A 16,444-nucleotide genomic window follows, 5' to 3' on the forward strand; every position below is an offset into this window, starting at 1 on the left:
AATGTTCAATTAGTAAAATCTAAAAATAAGATTTTAGATTACCAAAATATTTTTTTGTTAATGTTACTGATTAACTTCACGTGTTTTATTTTTATTTTTATTTTTGTCGATTGTGGGGCTTGAACTATGGCCCTGGGTACTGTCCCTGAGCTTTTCAGCTCAAGGCTAGTGCTCTACCACTTGACCCACAGTGCCACTTCTAGTTTTCTGGTGGTTTATTGGAGATAAGAGTCTCATGGACTATCTTGCCTGGGTTGACTTTGAACTGAGATACTCAGATCTCAGCCTCCTGAGTAGCTAGGATTTCAGGTGTGAGCCACTGGCACCCGGCTATGTGTTTTATTTTTAAAAGACACTGTAGTTTTCTTTATGAGGAAGATAGGTTACTTGGAAATATGTATAAACAAATTATTATTATTATTATTATAATCATTTGCCAGTCCTGGGGCTTGAACTCAGGGTCTGGGCTCTGTCTTTGAGCCTCTCTATGATCAAGGTTAGGGCTCTATCACTTGAGCCACCATGCCACTTCTGGCTTTTTCTGTTTATGTGGTACTAAAGAATCAAATCCAGGGCTTCATGCATACTAGGCAAGCACTCTACCATACCACTAAGCCACATTCCCAGCCCCCTGAGCTCCTTTTGCTCAAAGCTTTCACTCTACCACTTGACCACATGCCACTTCTGGCTTTTTCTGTGATTAATTGAAGGTAAGAGTCTCATGGACTTTCCTGCTTGGGCTGGCTTTGAATCGCTATCCTCAGATCTCAGCCTCCTAAGTTGCTAGGGTTACAGATCTGAGTCACTGGCTCCTGGCCAAATTATTATTATTATTATTTTTTGGTAGGTCGTGGGGCTTGAACTCTGGGCCTGGGTGCTGTCCTTCAGCTCTTCAGCTCAAGGCGAGCACTCTACTACTTGAGCTACAGCACCACTTCTGGTTTTCTGGTGGTTTATTGGAGATAGGAGTCTCACGGTCTCGCCTGCCCGGGCTGGCTTTGAACCGAGATCCTCAGATCTCAGCCTCCTGAGTAGCTAGGATTACAGGCGTGAGCCACCAGCGCCCGGCTCCAAATTATTATTTTTGAATACATCTTTTGATGAATTAAAAACATGGATGAAACTCTCTAGGGAAGCACATAATTTGTTTCATAAATGTTGACTGCCTAAATTTTCTCTTGATATATTTTCTGAATTTTCAGTCTTTGCTAATTGTGTTCTTGCCTAGATTTTGGCAATTAATCGTGGAGAGAATTTGAAGATACTGATGGTCAAGGTCAATATTCCTGATGGAGTAAAAAATGAATTTTGTAGGTGGTGCATCCAAAACAGGTCTGTATGTAGGTGTCTACAGAACTTCCGTGTGTGTGTGTGTGTGTGTGTGTGTGTGTGTGTGTGTGTGTGTGTGTGTGTGTGTGTGTGTGTGTGTGTGTGTGTGTGTGTGTGTGTGTGTCATGGGTCTTGAACTCAGGGCTTGGGTGCTGTCCCTGAGCTCTTCAGCTCAAGGCTGGTGCTCCACCACTTGAGCCACAGCGCCACTTCCAGTTTTCTGGTGGTTAATTGGAGATACGAGTCTCACACACTTTCCTGCTCAGGCTGGCTTTGAACTGTGATCCTCGGATCTCAGCCTCCTGAGTAGCTAGGATTACAGGCGTGAGCCACCGGTGCCTGGCTTACAGAATTTCTAAAGTACCATACTCATGTCTCTGTGTACTGATGTGTTTTTTTTTTTTTAAACCCAGGGCCTAAGCACTGTCCCTGAGTTTTTCTGCTCAAGGCTAGCACTCTACTACTTTGAGCCGTAGCTCCAATTCCAGTTTTCTTATGGTTAATTGGAGATAAGAGTTTCATGGATTTTCATGGCTTCCACCTGTGGTCCTCAGATTTCAGTCTCCTGAATAGCTAGCATTACAAGTGTGAGCCACCAGTGTCCAGTTCCTTTTTGCATTTTTAAAAGCTAAATTTATATGTTGTATATCTTTAAATAGGAACTATGTGAAAGGGGACCTGAGAAGTTATTAATAATGATTCTTCCTGGTAGTTGCCCATAAGATCAATATGGGGTGAGATATTCTGATTGCCTAGTGAGCACATGGCTAAAAGAGAAACAGAAACTATAGGAGAAAAAAAAATGACCATAAAGAAAATTCACAGCAAAGGGTTTTATAGAATCTTTTGAAGACCTCAACAGGCTTCTTAAAAAGTTTGAATGGTGGCTCAGTGGTGGAGTGCTTGCCTTGCATGCATGAGGCCCTGGGTTGGATTCCTCAGCACCACATAAGCAGAAAAAGCTGGAAGTGGTGCTGTGGCTTAAGTGATACAGTGCTAGTTTTGAGCTGAAGAGCTGAGGGACAGTGCCCAGGCCCAGAGTTCAGGCCCCACGACTGACAGAAAAAAAAAAGTTTGAAAACATGAGTTTTCAAAATCTGGGGAGCATTCATGCATTACCTGTCTCCAAACCTATCTGTGATAAAAATAACAAACTTCCTAGAACCGATTTCTGAAGAGAGTGACACTCTGTAAGATCTTTAGGTGCAGGTCCTTCAGGAGGGATTTCAGAAGAATGCTTCTTGATCCTAAGAGTGACAGCTTCATGTGAAGCTGGTCCTGTGGGACAAGATGTGGACGTGGAAAATTGTGGGTTTTTTGTTTTGTTTTGTTTTGTTTTTTACCAGTCCTGTGCCTTGAACTCTGGGATTGGACCCTGTCCCTAAGCTCCTTTTGCTCAAGGCTAGCACTCTACCATTTGAGTAATAGCACCACTCCTGGCTTTTTCTGTGATTAATTGGAGATGAGAGTCTCATGTACTTTTCCAAAGCTTGGGCTGGCTTTGAACTGCAGTCCTCAGATCTCAATCTGCTGAGTAGCTAGGATTACAGGCATGAGCCACTGTGCCTGGTGGAAAATTGTATTTTTGAAGATGCCGATCCTGTATAGGCTTAGGTTAACATGCATGTGTTGTGTCTTTGTTTTGTTTTGTTTTGTTTTTTTGGTTGTGGGGCCTGAACTCTGGGTCTGGGCACTGTCCCTCGGCTCTTTAGCTTAAGGCTAGCACTTTACCACTTGAGCCATAGCGCCACTTCCTGGCTTTTTCTGCTTATGTGGTGCTGAGGGATGGAACCCAGGGCCTCATGCATGCAAGGCAAACACTCTACCACTGAGCCACCTTCCCATCCCCATGTCTTAGTTTTTAACAAAAATTTTGAAAAGTGTAAAAAAATTAAATAGAAAATACATAGAAAATATTCTTTTAGCTAAGTTTCAAACATTTTTTTAAAATGAAATGTTTATAAAGTAAAATAGTTATAGTTACCTAAGGTTAATTTATTATTGAAGAAAGAAAAAAATGTGAATGAATTTAGTGTAGACTAAGTGTGCAGCATTTATGAAGTCAACAGTGCTATGCAGAACTGTTCTAGGATTTTGTATTTACTCCTTCCTCCTGGACCTACAATCACTTACCATCTACAACTTACAATGTGGTGCCTTATAGAGGTCTACTGTTTTTTAAAAAAGTCTTTTATACCTCTCTTTTTAGACTTTCTATTTTTTAACAGTTGCCTACAGTATTCATGTAGTAGAATGGTTAATATCTTTCTAGTCTGGGAATAATAGGTTATATGAAATTGGTTTCCATGAGCACCTGTATGTAAACTCTATGATGCTTGCCCAATGACAAAAACACCAATAAATTCCTCAGAACTTATCCCCATTATTAAGGCATGCCTGACTGTGCCTTTTTGTATAATTTGAATCTTTCTTAAAGACCATATTTTTCTTGAGAAAAAAATTTAAGGAAAAAAATCATTTATATGTAGCTTATCTTATAAATGCTTATTTAGGATGATTGAACCAAAAACTTAACGTGTAAGAAAATATAAATCTCTGAACAAATTTTGTGGCTTATTGAAGATAAATTACATTAAAGGTGATTAAAATAAACATTAAACCTTTTGGGTATTTCAATGAAAAACTTAAACTGAATTTTTTAATTAACCTTTTCATTTGTTAAGGGAACTTTTTGAAAAAAGCAAAGTATTATACATATCTATAACTAATTTTTAATTGTAATTTTTCTAAATGCATTTGATCTTCACAGCAATCTGTTTTATTGGGATAGATTTTGTAATCACCATATGCTCAATGAGAAAGCTGATGCAGGGGCTGGGAATGTGGCTTAGTGGTAGAGTGCTTGCCAGGCATGCATGAAGCCCTGGGTTTGATTCTTCAGTACCACAAAAACAGAAAAAGCTGGAAGTGTTGCTGTGGCTCAAGAGGTAGAGCGCTAGCCTTGAGCACAGAGAAGCTAAGGAACAGAGTCCAGGCCCTGAGTTCAAACCCTAGGACTGTCCAAAAAAAAAAAAAAAAAAGAAAGCTGATATAAAGATGTAAAATGATGTTGTTTTTGGAAACTGCCAAACTTTTAGAAAAGAATAAACTGGGAAGAGCTTATTTTCTTTATAATTCTTAGTGTCATAGTTAGTCCTCAATATGTGAGTATTAGTTATACTTTTAACCTAAGAAAATAATAGAATGGTTTCCTTACAGTGATTTAATTGTTTTTCCTTGTCTTTTCTGTATTTTATTTGGTTCTCCTCCAGTTGAATAACCCAATATGATTATTTAACTTACAATATAAAATGTTATATAACTAGGAAATAATACAATTTTTTAAATCAGATTTGGAAATTTTCTTCATATATATAATTCTAACAGCTAAAATATTTCTCTGGAAACTAAGGATTTTCTCAAGGACTTTTTTTTTTTACCCCTTTTAAAAAAAGAACACATATGAATGTCTAAAAATGCTTTGCCTACTCAGTGAATCTTGTTATTTTTCTTGAACTCAGGGCCTGAGCTCTCTGTCACTGGGCTCTTTTGCTCAAGGGTCACTTTCCACCACTTGAGCCATGGCTTTATTTCTGGCTTTTTAATTAACTGTAGATAAGAGTTTCACAGACTTTCCTGGCTGAGCTGGCTTCGAACCTCCATCTTCAGAACTTCAAATCTTAGCCCCTTGAGTAGCTAGGATTTATAGGCTTAAGCTATTGGCATCTAGCCAAGTCTTTTCTTTTTTAAAATACTATCACTCCTCTTATACTGTCCTTTCCTCTACATACTCATCATTCAGGTTGTGTGTTAGATGTTGGAAAGCTACCTGTAAACTGACAAGTACACTGTCTTTGGATACTGTGTAGTTTAGTAAGGCTTAGACAAAGAAATGGTTAGGCATATGCAGACATTACAAAGAGGAAGTACAGCATACCTGTATGGGTTTGTGGCCAAGAACTCTAATGTATTCAGTCCAACATGCATTTAAGTCACAGATAGAAGGAAAGGGAGAAGCAACAAGAAGTGAGGGTTGACACGTCAGAACAGGCTAGATCCTGCTGTTCCTTGTAGGTAAGGATTCTGCTTTTTATCTTAAGGGTAGTGGGAAGCTGATAAAGCTTTTAAACACAGGAATGTCAAGATCAGATTACATTTTAAGATGATCCCTTTGCCAGTAGTATAGACATTACTTGAAAGAACCAAGCATAGATGTGGAGGCTAGAAACAACATTTGGAGGTTGAATCTACAGAGATAGGATGAGGTATATAAATAAATAAATGCCAGTGGATTGCTTAGCGAGAGGCAAAGTGAAGCCTGATATTTGTAGGCTTAAACAGCAAGGTAGATTGTGGTACTATTTGTCATCATACTATAATTACATAAAATATAATGAGTGCAAAGAATGAGGTTAAATAGATATCTTGTTATTGTCTAGGTTAATTAGAAAAAGAGAAACTTAAGACTAATATATTAGTATTTAAAAATAATATCCGGTCCAAATCCAAAAACTGAATCATTTGGAATTGTGTGCTACTAGCTCAAGAGGATAAATTTGAAGATTTCTGAGCTTGTCAGATGTTGTAATAGTTATGTTTATGAGGATCTCAATAATCCAAGTTTCTGCATTTGCTCTTTAAACATAAACATATGTGAAACAATGATCTCAGCAGTTCCCATTCCTGATTTAGACTCTATAGTGACCAGAAAGTCTCTTTGAGCTTGCAGATTTTTGTGTTTTTGACTTGACTAATACATTTCTGTCCTCTAAGTTTGTGCTGCTGCTTTTCATGTATAAATGTGTAAAAATGAAAGCCAAATGGAAATAGCCTCTATCTCAAAGAAATGAGTAAAGTGCTTTATTTTTTTGGCAGGCCTGGGGCTTGAACTCAGGGTTCATTATACTCAAGGCTATTAGTCTCCCACTTGAGCCACAGCACCACTTCTGTTTTTTCTTCTGAGTAGTTTATTGGAAATAAGAGTCTCACAGACTTTCCTGCCCAGGCTGGCTTCAAACCATGATCCTCACATCTCAACCTCCTGAATAATTAGGATTACAGGACTTTGCACTTATCAGGTAGGTGTTCTACCACTTGAGCTATATCCTCAGTCCTTTTGCTCTGGTTAGTTTTCAGATGGGTCTTACTTTCTGCTTGGGCAGTCCTGGACCACTATCTTGTTTTATGCTTCCCACTGTAGCTGGGATGACAGGTATATGCCGCCATGCCAGCTTTGTCAATGATGGTAAGGTTTCATGATCTTTTCACTCAGGCTGTCCAGAAACCATTATCCTCCTACAACCTTACATCTAGCTGGGATTAGAGGCTCTGTGCCTTGCTGAGAAGTTTTCTTTACATAATGGGTCAGCAAAACATGTTTCTATCAAAACATACAGTTTAAGGAGTAGGTCTTTTCAGTTGTTTATGTACTGTCCTAGCCCTTGTAGGTTTCTGGGTTGTGATTTCTGTCTTAATTCTGTATCTTATTACACACCTCTTATACAGCATGAGTTTTGTACTCTGGTATTGGTTAAAGTAAGGTCTTTCATTTATTTTATTTAAAAATATTTAGCTATTGAATTAGAAGAAGAATGAAATTTTGAGGTTATAGCCTATAAGGCAAACCAATTGTATTTAAGTTTAAAGTTAAAATAAGTAATAAATCTGGACACTGCTGACTCATGCCTGTTTTCCTAGTTACTCAGGAAACTTGAGATCTGAGGATTGCAGTTTGAAGCCAGCTTGGGTAGGAAAGCCTGTGAGACTCTTATCTTCAGTTAAACACCAAAAAAAAGCTAGAAGTGGAGCTGTGGCTCAAGTGGTAGAGTACTTGCCTTGAGTATAAAAGCTTAAGGGTAGCACTCAGGCCCAGAGTTCAAGCCCCACGACTGGCAAAAGAAAAAAGTAATAAGGTTTGGTCCATTATACTATTTTGGGTCCCTTAGACACATTAAGTAGATTTTAGGGAGCCAGTGAAGTGGCAGAGATTATTGTATAAGGAGTGAAAGAAGTCTCTATAATGTAGGAAACAGATATAGCCATTACCTTTCAGGACCTAGTCCAGTAGTATAAAAGCCAACTGAATTGAGTTCAACTTAGGCATCCTTAAGCTTAAAATAGGCCCTCAGCACTGTGTTACAGATCATTGCAAACTCCCAGGCAGAATCTTGAAGTCTGAAGAAGACAAATGTGGGCCTTCAAGAAGATATGAGTAGGTAATAATGAGTTCTGTTGTTTGGCCTGCAAGCAGTGGAGGAACCATGGTTGGTTTCTCAGATGGATACATTGAAATTTTCTTTCTTGGAGTCTTTCTGTCTCTAAGCACTATCTTTTCATTATTTGAGCTAATATAATTTCTGTAAAGATAAAGCTCATGTAGGTAGTTATACAAAGGTGTTACCATTCAGCAAATTACTTTATTAATACCGTGCATCTTTATCAGTGTCACTCCTTTCATCATTCTTCTTCATTCCTTCCAACCTTACTCTGCCCTTCAATTTTCTTAATTTTGTAGGATATGTATTGACTTTTATGACTATTTTTCTTTTTTATTGTGAAAATACTGTACAGAGGGGTTACAATTACATGGGCAAGGTAATGAGTGCATTTCTTATCAAGCACTGCTTCCCCCCCACCCTTTACCTGCCCCCACGCCAAAGTTGTAATGTTTGTTTTTCAATATAACATCTTGTATATCTCATTGTTGCAATGGGTCCATCTGCATCCCTATTTAAACAATTTGTGTTTTCCCTTCCCCTCCACAAATTAGACCAACATCAAATACAGTGAAAACAGGGGTTATACCATGGGGGAGGATGCCTATATTTTTCTCCTTTTCATCTCTTCATTCATTTGTCTCTTTCCTTTTGAGTACCAGTTTCCTGGTAATAATTTTGTTGGACTGTGAGTTATCCTTTCTAAGAAATTGCAGCATTTGAATTCTCCCCTGATAGTAACATATTTTTGTTTATACATTTCTGTATATTTGAATACAACCTGAAGGGTTTACTTGTACATTATAGATTAGTTCTTGCTTCCACATATGAGAAAAAACATTCATTCCTCTTGTATCTGAGCCTGACTTCACCTAACATGACTTTTTCCAGGCCCAGCCATTTCTTCTTTTTTTTTGGGGGGGGGGGGGGGGTCCAGTCGTGGGGCCTGAACTCTGGGCCTGGGCGCTGTCCATCAGCTCTTCAGCTCAAGGCTAGCTCTCTACCACTTGAGCCACAGTGACACTTCTGGCTTTTTTCTTTTTGCTTATGTGGTGCTGAGGAATCGAACCCAGGGCCTCATGCATGCAAGGCAAGCGCTCTACCACTGAGCCACCTTCCCAGCCCCAGGCCCAGCCATTTCTTTGCAAATGAAATAATTCTTCCTAATAGATGAGTAAAATTCCATTGAGTATTATATATACCACGTTCTCTTGATTTCATTCCTCTACTGAGGGGCATCTAGGCTATGGTGAATAGTGTTGAAATGAACATGGCAGTGCAGGTAGCTTTACTATAATGTAGTATAATCTTTTGGATAAATGCTCGAGTGGTATTGCTGGGTCATAAGGTAGTTATATGTTTAGGTTTTTGAGGGACCTCCATACTGCTTTCCATAGTAGTTGAACAAGTTTGCATTTCCATGATCAGTCTATTCCAGAAATGTTGAACATTTCTTCATGAGTCTATTGACCATTTTTAAATCTTCTGAGAAGTCTCTATTTACCTTGTTTGCCCATTTATTAATTGGGTTGTTAATTCTTTGAGGGTTTAGTTTTCTAAGTTCTTTGTAATGGCAGTTGGCTGATTTATACCTGGCCAAGATCTCCTATTATGAGGAGTCTCTTTTTAGCATATTAAAATGCTGTCCTTTTCTGTGCAAAAACTTATTTTTGATGCAATCAGATTAATCAATTCTTTTTTTGATATGCTGAGCTCCTGGGACTTCACTTGAAAGTTCCTGTCTGTGCCCCAAAGTCCTAATGTTTCCTCCACTTTTTTTTGTAGTAGTTTCATGTCTTACATTGAGATCTTTGAATTGATGTTAGTACAGTGTGACAGGTAGGAATCCAGTTTCAATTTTCTGCCCGTGGATATTCAGTTTTTCCAACACCATTTTTTGAAGTGGCTGTCTTTTTTCCATCATATATTTTTGACTCCCTTATCAAGATAAATATTAGATGGCTGTAGGTCTTTGAGTTTATTTCTGGTCTTGTATTCTGTTACATTGGTCCTTGGGCCTGTTTTTGTTCAGTACCAAGCTGTTTTCATTACTAGCTCTATAGTAGAGTTTAAAGTTTGGAATTTTTATAACTCCAGCACTGTTTTTTCTGCCCAGGTTTGCTTTTGTGATTTGAAGCCTATTGTGGTTCCATATAAATTTTTGGGTTGTTTTTCTCTCTCATTGATGAATGATATTGGGATTTTGATGGGCATTGTATTAAATTTGCAGATTGCTTTGGGCAGTATTGCCCTTTTCACAGTATTAATTCTGCCAATTCAGAAACACAAATAGTCTTTTCACTTCCTAATTTTAATGTCTTCTTCAAATTCTTTTAATTCATTTAGATTTTTAAAAAATAGAGTCTATTGCAGATGATTTTTGGGGTGGTTGCCTCATTTGTTGGCTTCATTTTAAATTAACTGTTTCAAGCTTTGGATTCTTAAAGATTTGGAAGGAGAACTCTTTTTTAAAAAGGTTGGCATTTTTAAAGGTTGAGATATTAAAAAATAAAGCTTATGTTGTATTAAATTCAAGTGAAAGCTACCAAGTGTGTGGGGAACTTCCCAGAGGGAAGGTTAAAACAATTTCTTTGCTAAGTCTCCTTTGATTCTCAGAAAGAGATAAAGGAATGAAGAGAAATTTATAATACTTGTTAAAGCTTGGGTTGGGCACTACAACAAAATTGTCCATACACTGTATGGCTAATGCAACAGAAATTTATTGTTTCACAATTGTAGGGGTGGGGGAATCCAAAGTCAAGGAGCTAATGCCTTTACTTTCTGGGGAAGACTTCTGGCTTGTAGGTCACATTTCTGTGTCATCACATAGGGATAGACAGAGAAAGCTCTCCAGCCAAGACCTTATCTAAGCCTAATTATCTCCCAAAGGCCCCATCTTGAGATGCTTTTAAATTAAGAGTTGAGTTTGAGGGGCTGGGAAGGTGGCTCAGTGGTAGAGCACTTGCCTTGCATGCATGAGGCCCTGGGTTCGATTCCCCAGTACCACATAAGCAAAAAGAAAAAAAAGCCGGAAGTGGTGCTGTGGCTCAAGTGGTAGAGCGCTAGCCTTGAGCTGAAGAACTGAGGGACAGCACCCAGGCCCAGAGTTCAGGCCCCACGACCGGACCCAAAAAAAAAAAAAAAAAAGAGTTGAGTTTGAGGAAGGGCACAGTTCAGTCCACAACAGTGCTGTAATAACTTTTGGTGACTTTCTTATATCTTAAGATTTTGGTCCTTCCCCAAAATGCTTTAGAGACTCTTCCCAGAAGACAAAATTTTTCTCCTTAAATTTTATGTTGGACCATAATTAGCAGGTTTTTAAAAATAAAAACTCCAGATGTTACGTTAACAACTTCCAGACCTCACAGCTTTTCCTTCAGATTATGTTACTTTGGCTTCAGTAAAGGCTTTTTACCTTCCCCATTCGACACCACCCACCCCCCCTTCTTCCAGGTGCCCTTTCATGGTCTCATTATTGTCACATCAGTTTTGTGTGGGCTTTTCTTCTTCACAGGTGGAGACCACGTGGCTTTGCAAGACCAGAGTTAATGAAGATCTTGCACAATTCGTTGGATGATTCCTTCAAACGCCTTATTTATCCTCTTCTCTGTAGAGAGTTCAGGTATGCATCTTTATGTACTGTTTATTATTATATGTATTGTACTAGTCCCATTAAAGCATGTAGTAAATATTTGTTGATTGACTAACTCAGGTGAAGAGCTCAGGCAAAATCAAAGGCTTAAATTTAAGCCATGCTTTCAATCTCTCACTACATTTTTGTATATAAATTCTTAAGACATTTTTCTTAATTGCAACATGCTTTTCAAATTTTGATCCTTTAACGTATGCCCTTTCCAGTTCTTCAGTACTAGTTTTTCCATTTGATGACTATGCCAAACAAGTGGTTTATTGATTAGAGATTTGACTCAGAAGAAACAAAACTGGGAAGTTAATGGAGAAGTTGCTTGGACTCATCTTCCCCCCGAGATAAAAGAGCCAAAGAGACCATAAAGAAATCAGTGGAGAACATGATGAATTTATTACTTTGAGTAGAGAAAGCTAGTATATTTGTTTTTATCTCCACATGGAAATTGTTTAGATGGAAAATTATCTAATAGTAATAAAAATGAAAAACTGCAAGAGATGAGGGGCCAGAATTCTTTTCAGGGGAAAAGATAGAAACAAAAGAAATTTAAAGTGACAAAATCTTTCTCAACTTTCTTTTTGCTTTATAGGTAGTTACTTTTAGAAACTAGATAAACCTTCATAGAATCTTTTCTGTGTGTTACAGATCTCATTCTCACCATTTTTTTTTTTTTTTTTGGTTGGTCATGGGGCTTGAATTCTGGGCCTGGGTGCTATCCCTGAGTTCTTCAGCTCAAGGTGAGCATTATAGCACTTGTGCCACAGTGCCATTTCCGGTTTTCTGGTGGTTAATTGGAGATAAGAATCTTACAGACTTTCCTGCCCAAGCTGTCTTTGAACCATGATCCTCAGATCTAGGATTATAGGTGTGAGCCACTAGCACCTGCCCCCCTCCCACCTTATTTTTTAGCAATGGCTTTCTGGGGGCTGTGGAGTTCTATCTGTCTTATTATCCTCACTAGGATTTTTAGCAGAATGGAATGTTTGTTTCCTTGTGGCTAGACTTAGCTTTTGAGTTCAGAGTTGCTCTGAGCAAGGAATGAGCAGGTACTATGAAAAAAACCTCCATTATCAAATTTGCTCATCAGTGACATTCAATTTCTTGTTTCATTTTTTTGGGGTGAGATAGCCCCTATGAGGCTTCATCACTCTCCTTCCCCAAATAAGAAGTGATGTGGATGTGGTTAAAAAACCACAAGGCTATGAGTTCAAACTCTGTTATCACCAAGAAAGCAGGAGAAGCAAATAATAGCTGTGTCCATCTTAATATAGGTTCAGATTTTGTCTAAATATTGATACAAAACATTTGAATTGGTTATGCATTCTCAGTTTTCTTGTGGCCAGTGGCATACATTAAAAAAAAAACTGTTCTAAAAAATGACATACTTTTTATAAGTTCTTACGAATTTTAGGAGGTAATATTTTGAGAACTTCTATAAAGTAGATGAATAGAATAAAACTTTCACTATACTTTTAAGCTCATAATGGACACAATTTTTTTTTAATTAAGTTTTTTATTGTGAAAATACTGTACAGAGGGGTTACAGGAGCAAGGTAATGAGTACATTTCTTATCCAGCATTATTGCCTCTTCTTCTGTTTTCCCCTACCATCCCTTCCCTCCCACCTCCTCAGATATACCCCTCCCCCCCCAGCCTAAATTGTAAAGTTTGTTTTTTGACATAGTGTCTTGTACATCTCATTGTTCTCGTTGTTGCAGTGGGTCAATCTGTATCCCTATTTAAACAATTTGTTTTTTCCCTTCTCATCCCCAAATTATATCAACATCAAATACAGTGAAAACAGGGGTTATACTGTGGGGGAGGGACAAACAAAGCAACAAAAAAAAATCACATGGTACCTTATAAGTATATTAGAAACAATAGCAAAGAAGAAAAAACCACTTGTGTCCCTATCTTGGGATTCATTTTGCTTAACATCATCTTATCTGACCTTTTCTGCTTGTCCCAGACATATACTTGTTATTGCAAATAAGGGAAACCATGGGACCTATGTTTCTTTGGGCCTGGCTTACTTCACTTAATATAATTTTTTCCAAGTCTTTCCATTTCCTAACAAATGGGGAGATGTCATTCTTTCTGATGGAGGCATAGAATACCATTGTGTATATATACCACATTTTCTTGATGAAACTGCAGCGCTTCTGCATGGCAAAGGACATAGCTAGCAAGATCAATAGAAACCCCATGGATTGGGAGAAGATTTTCACTAGCCATACAAAGAACAAGGTCTCATATCTAAAATATACTTGGAACTCAAAAACATCAACAAATCCTCAAAGAAACAACTGCCCGATAAATAAGTGGGCTAAAGACTTAAAGAGAAATTTCTCTGAAGAGGAAATAAGAATGGCCAATAGACACATGAAGAAGTGCTCAACCTCTTTAACCATAAACGAAGTGCAAATCAAAACAACATTGAGATTCCACTTCATCCCAGTTAGAATGGCTATAATCAAGAACTCTAATAACAACAGATGCTGGAGGGGATGTGGCCAGAAGGGAACCCTACTGCATTGTTGGTGGAAGTGTAAACTTGTTCAACCACTTTGGAAAGTAGTATTTAGTATGCTGGCTCCCCTATGACCCAGCAATCCCACTTTTGGGCATTTACCTGAATGATCACAAACAAGACCATACTAAAGCTACCAGCACAACTATGTTTATTGCAGCATTATTTACCATAGCTAAGATATGGAACCAACCCAGATGCCACTCAGTAGATGAATGGACACAATTTTTTTTTGGGGGGGGGCGGTCCGGTTGTGGGGCCTGAACTCTGGACCTGGGTGCTGTCCCTCAGCTCTTCAGTTCAAGGCTAGCGCTCTACCACTTGAGCCACAGTGCCATTTCCAGCTTTTTTCTTTTTGCTTATGTGGTGCTGAGGAATCGAACCCAGGGCCTCATGCATGCAAGGCAAGCGCTCTACCACTGAGCCACCTTCTTATCCCTGGACACAAATTTTTATCTTCAGAATCTCTCTTTTTTTTTTTTAATTTTACTTATTTTTTGTTCATGTAGTACTAAGGAATCAAACCCAGGGCCTCATGCATGCTAGGCAAGCACTCTTATCACTAAGCCACATTCTTAGGCCCTCCTCAAAAATCTTTTTTTTTTGTGTGTGTTGGTTGTGGGGCTTGAACTCTGGGCCTGGGTGCTGTCCCTCAGCTCTTCAGCTCAAGGCGAACGCTCTACCGCTTGAGCCACAGCGCCACTTCCTCAAAAATCTTAAAAGTGCACTTTTTACAAGTTCTCTGGATAACACTGGAAGTTATATACTTGAGTTATGGTTCTGGACTGGCTATTACTGTGTGGTATAGTCATTGTCACTGAGAGTGACAAGTGGGTAGATGTAGAGAATGGAATATAGCAAAGATGACAATGAGATGTTTATAGGTGAAGGTATAAACTAAGTATTAGAGGAGACTATTTATACAGCAATAAGTTATTCTAATGTAGTGTTTGTATTTTAATCAATTATAAACCTTAATTTGACATTCTACTAGACACTTTATACACAGTCTCTCTATATATATACTGTTAGCTGAGGTGAAGTCATTCTGTGAGGGCTGACATTCCAGTGGCCAAGGTTCTACCTTGCTGTCTGTGTCTCAGGGTTGCCCTGGCCTGGCCACTTGGCCATTAACATTAACTCTGCCTCCCATTCACAATGCAGTCTCCCTTCTTGCAGACTGTGTGTGCGTGCGTGCGTGTGCGTGTGTGTGTGTGTGTGTGTGTGTGTGTGTGTATGCACCCTACCCTTCCCTACCTTAAAAGCAGCTGGTGTGTGTGTGTGTGTGTGTGTGTGTGTATATGCACCCTTCCCTACCTTAAAAGCAGCTGATGTGTGTGTGTGTGTGTGTGTGTGTGTGTGTGTGTGTGTATGCACCCTACCCTTCCCTACCTTAAAAGCAGCTGGTGTGTGTGTGTGTGTGTGTGTGTGTGTGTGTGTGTGTGTGTGTGTGTGTATGCGCCCTTCCCTACCTTAAAAGCAGCTGCTGCTCTCTGTCCTGATGGAGTCAGCATTAAAGTATTTTTCCCTTTCAGAGTGTGGTGTGCTTTATCAGGTCGAGACATCTAACATATATGACTTGTGTGAAATAGCAGATAGAGAAGAAAGACAAAGTTTGCTTCAGAATTGTTTGTGATATTACATATTACTATGATAAGCGAAAAAGTAGACTAAGTTTTTATATGTTAGTTATAGCTCTCCTGACATAAGTTATTTTGTTATCTAAATGCTTCTGTCAGAAATAACAGCTACAAAAACATTCTATTCCTTTTCTGGAAAGAAAATTTGGATGGATGAAAAGCTAAGTACTGTTTTATTTATTTATTTATTTTCCTCTTCTCTTCTTTTGTTCTTTTTTTAAAGGGCCAAACTGACATCAGATGCAGAGAAGGAGTCAGTAATGATGTTTGGACGGAACCTGCGTCAGCTCCTTTTAACAAGTCCCGTCCCAGGGCGCACCTTGATGGGAGTAGATCCCGGTTATAAGCATGGCTGCAAAATAGCCATAATTTCTCCTACTAGTACGTTGTCTTTTTAGTTTTTTTTTAATATATAACAGTTGTTTGGTTCGTCATAAGTTTGCTTTATAGATTTCATGAGGATTTCTCACAGGGATATGATAATCAGATAATTAAATTCATATTTCCCTTATTTGTGATAAAAACTCTAAATATACAACTATAGTTCCCATGTTACAGTGAAGATACTGAGAAATAGCTATGCTCACATTTGAACTTTATCCTCTGTCAACTTCAGTTTATTGTAACATACTTATAATGATGCATCATAAACACTATATTTTGAGTATGTACTTGAAATACTAAAGATACTTCATTGATTTTTCCAGTTGATACTTTTTCTTATGTATTTTCTGTATCCTTCATATTCCATTTCCATATTTCTGTGTTCCCATTTGAGGATATTTTCTTTTTGCCTAAAAAATGGTTAACTTTTAATGTTGGTTTAAAAAAAAAAGATTTTGTTATTATAAAGGTGATATACCAGAGGGGTTTCAGTTATATAAGTCAGGTAATGAGTACATTTCTTTTTGGACAATGTCACCCTTTCCCTTGTTTGTTCCCAATTTTCCCTTCCCATCCCCATCTACAAGATGTATAGTTCATTTTCAATATAGTGTCTAGTGAGCACCACTGCTGCATTTGTTTACCCTTTGTCCCTCAATTTCTGTGCTTCCCCTTACACTCCCAGAGACAGATGAACAAA

The 16,444-nt window shown here is 38.3% G+C and overlaps 1 protein-coding gene across 2 annotated transcripts in view; it reads left to right on the forward strand.

Annotated features, from left to right (window-relative positions):
• Srbd1 (S1 RNA binding domain 1) overlaps window positions 1-16,444 on the forward strand; it is a 192,268-nt gene that overhangs the window by 32,286 nt on the left and 143,538 nt on the right. For both annotated transcript variants that reach the window (XM_042675462.1, XM_042675461.1), the window contains exons 10-12: window positions 1,229-1,332; window positions 11,059-11,166; window positions 15,584-15,741. In XM_042675462.1, the coding sequence (XP_042531396.1) occupies window positions 1,229-1,332; window positions 11,059-11,166; window positions 15,584-15,741 (370 nt within the window). The remainder of the gene's footprint in view (window positions 1-1,228; window positions 1,333-11,058; window positions 11,167-15,583; window positions 15,742-16,444) is intronic.

Source organism: Dipodomys spectabilis, unplaced genomic scaffold (genome assembly GCF_019054845.1).
Source record: "Dipodomys spectabilis isolate Male_0828 unplaced genomic scaffold, ASM1905484v1 ptg000026l, whole genome shotgun sequence".
NCBI lineage: Eukaryota > Metazoa > Chordata > Mammalia > Rodentia > Heteromyidae > Dipodomys > Dipodomys spectabilis.